The 3,642-nt window shown below is 39.8% G+C and overlaps 1 protein-coding gene across 1 annotated transcript; it reads left to right on the top strand.

Annotated features, from left to right (window-relative positions):
- The first annotated feature begins 692 nt into the window (after positions 1 to 692).
- Positions 693 to 1,757, top strand: LOC130038341 (casein kinase II subunit alpha-like). The gene has a single exon (XM_056130233.1). It carries the CDS (start codon positions 693 to 695, stop codon positions 1,755 to 1,757), a length of 1,065 nt encoding a protein of 354 aa, XP_055986208.1.
- Positions 1,758 to 3,642: the final 1,885 nt, after the last annotated feature.

The following is a 3,642-nucleotide window of genomic DNA, read 5'->3' as shown; positions in this document are numbered from 1 at the left end:
ATTGTCACTGAATGCTGATTCATTTCCAGTCTCTAGTCTGAATACTTAACACTAACTCACAGAACGGCCAAGATGGCTATGATTTTGTTTTACTTGGAATCTTATTTTCCTGACTGGAAGTCTGAGATGCGGAAGCAATGGTAATTTATAGCCTGTAATTTGTATTAAAGAGTCAGGTCTGGATCCAATAAACATATCTCAACTTTGTACATTTGACAAAATATTTAAAATACAATGATTTAAATTTAATGTCTATCTGTCCCAATATGTGAACATGGTTTTAATTATAATTAGAACAAATGTCAGCCTCCCTCTTCTCTATAAATGGTGACCCACTGTCTGTCTTCTGCACTTCAACAACTTATAAAATTTTTGTCTTTGGAGAGAATAGAGTGTTTACCGACACTACTTCCACGTTGGTTGTGGGTAGCAGCCAGTAGTACATAAAGGGTCATAAGAAGCATGCTAGTTTTCAAACCTCACCTCATATACTCTAAGCATACATAGTAACAAAACAAAGAACACTCTTTAAATCATATATTAAATGAATGCTGATCTGATGTGGTTATTATAGGAGATAATAAAACTGAAATAAGAAGACTTGGTATATGGTCTAACTCCCTACTGCCTCTCAACAGGTTGACTGCCAGATCCAACCATCTAGCTTTATTTTCTCCGCCAAACTTTTTGACATGTTGGGACCTGTGCAAAGTAGAGCCAGAGTTTACGCGGATGTTAATACACAACGACCACGAAAATACTGGGATTACGAATCACTTGTCGTGGAATGGGGAAATCAAGATGACTATCAGCTAATGGGAAAATTAGGCCAGGGTAAATACAGTGAGGTATTTGAAGCTATCAAGAAAACAAATAATGAAAAAGTTGTTGTTAAAGTTCTCAAGCCAGTAAATGAGAAGAAAATCAAGCGTGAAATAAAGATTTTGCAAAACTTGCAAGGTGGTCCGAACATCATCACATTGGTAGAAGTTGTAAAAGATCCTCAGTCAAAAAATCCCGCTTTGGTTTTGGAACATGTAAATAGTACAGACTACAATCAACTGTACCCATTAACAGACTATGATATTCGGTTTTATATCTATGAGATTTTGAAGGCCTTGGATTATAGTCACAGCATGGGCATTATGCATAGAGATGTGAAACCCCATAATGTTATGATTGATCATAAACACAGAAAGCTACGACTGATAGACTGGGGATTGGCTGAATTTTACCATCCTGGCCAACAATATAATGTCCGGGTTGCTTCCCGATACTTCAAAAGCCCTGAGCTCCTTCTAGACTACCAGATGTATGATTATAGCATGGATATGTGGAGCTTGGGCTGTATGCTGGCAAGTATGATTTTTCTCAAGGAACCATTTTTCCATGGAGATGATAATTATGATCAATTGGTGAAGATAGCCAGAGTTCTAGGAACAAAAGATTTATATGACTATATTAATAAATACAGTATTAAATTAGATCGACGTTTAAAGGTAATTTTGGGCACACACTCCCGTAAGACATGGGAGTGCTTTGTAAACAGAAATAACCAACACCTTGTCAACCCAGAGGCCTTAAATTTACTGGACAGGCTTCTGAGATATGACCATCAATCAAGACTCACCGCCAGAGAGGCCATGGAGCACCCTTATTTCTCTACTGTTGTAAAGAACCAGGCTCAAGTGGGTTCATCTAGCAAGACAGAGGGCTGTCCACCTGTCAGCAGGACCAATATGTCAGGGAATTCTTAAGTGCTAATCCCTTCATCCCTTAGACCTTCGGATGGCTCATCTGCAGTCGCTGCTTCCAACCTCTCTTAGGAAACACGTTCAAACTGACTCACAGAAATAATGATACTTTTGTCTCCTGATGCTGGTGCAGAGGTGTGGAAGTTTGTTTCCACCTTGATGTTGCTTAGACCTATCTGGAAGGCTGGATTTCTTTAGAAGTATAATAAATGAACCATTGCTTGTGTTTAGTTATGAAATTAATATCACAGCTTGATTGATTCGTATGTCCTTTTCCGCCTATGTCTTGAAATAAAACTTAACATCAACTAGTTAAAACAGTTGTCATGAAACATTTATATTAGGCCATAACAATAATACAGCGGGTAGAGCACCTGTTTTGCATGCAGCTAACCCAGGTTTGACCTGAGGCCACCAGGAGTTCTCCCTGAGTGCAGAGCCAGGACTGGGTTCTGTGGCCCCAAAGCAAAACAAAATCGTTTATTTAAGGTTTATGAAAAAAGTTTCTATAAACTTTTAATTAACTTGAACGTTTCAGAACGTGGGAATCCCTGAAAAATTATTGAAGGTGGAATATTTCATAGACAAATATTTTTCCATCCTTCTATAGTATCACGGTATCACTGTATCACGGTCATCCCATTGTTCATCGATTTACTTGTGCGGGTGCCAGTAACGTCTCCATTCGTCCCAGCCCTGAGATTTTAGCAGCCTCTCCTTACTTGTCTTTCCCAACGCTGCCATATTGGAGGTTCTTTCAGGGTCAGGGAATGACACCCGTTATTGTTACTGTTTTTGGCATATCGAATACGCCACGGGTAGCTTGCCAGGCACTGCTATGTGGGCGGGATACTCTCATAGCTTGCCAGGCCCTCCAAGAGGCATATATATATGTATATGTATATATATGTATATATATATTTCCCTCTATGACTTGTTGCCTACTATAGTAGGCCTTCTTAATTAAGAAACAGTGGCCAACAAACCTCAATCTCATTTCCTGCATTAGTGTGAAGTGAAGAGTTCTTCCAATGCCAATCATTGCCTTCCCTACCACCACTAAGTCAGGTGGGGGTGTGGGGCTTGTATCTCCTACAATATACAGAGATTATAGAAATGGAGCTTCCAAGGAGGAGGTGGGAAAGAAAGGAGGACCCAACCTATATGAGCACTCTATTGCTAATCACTTATCACTTTAGTCCACATGGACTTTGGTGGAGTTACACTGGCAACCCTATTGGAGATATGTTTTAGTTGGATTCAGATGTTAAATTCTACCCAAACTGCAGACAGGTCCTGAGGAATTATGCTAAGTATGGATCATCAACTTAATCCTTATTAAACTAACTCTCAAGCCCACTCACTCATGATTTTTGTTTCCATTTCTATTTATATTTTACTGGTTTTCTTCCTAATCCTCATAAGTTGGTGCTCTTCTTTCATCACTCAAATACCCTAGACCTGGAAGTATGGAGAAGGTAAAATATCTTCAGTCATCTTTACCTTAGCCATTTTGAATTCATTTACTAGGCATAACTTACTTTTTTACAAAGTAAACAAGAACCAAACAGGGGCTGGAGTGATAGCACAGTGGGTAGGGCGTCTGCCTTGGATGTAGCTGACCAAGGTTCGGTCCCCGGCATCCCATATGGTCTCCCAGCACTGCCAGGAGAAATTACTGAGTGAAGAGCCAGGAGTATCTCCTGAGCATCACTGGGTGTGACCCAAAAAAGAGAAAAAAGAAACAGTTTCTGTAAGGTTTCATGCTCACAACTCTTGAAGAGTTAATTAGAAAAGTGTCCATACTCACTTCCATTTTCACCGTCACTGTCACTGTCCTCCAGTTGTTCTTCGATTTGCTCAAGCGGGCCCTTCATCTGAAAACAGT

Source organism: Sorex fumeus, unplaced genomic scaffold (assembly GCF_029834395.1).
Source record: "Sorex fumeus unplaced genomic scaffold, SorFum_2.1 ptg000075l, whole genome shotgun sequence".
NCBI classification, from domain to species: Eukaryota; Metazoa; Chordata; class Mammalia; order Eulipotyphla; family Soricidae; genus Sorex; species Sorex fumeus.
This window is presented reverse-complemented; position numbering and strand designations above follow the sequence as displayed.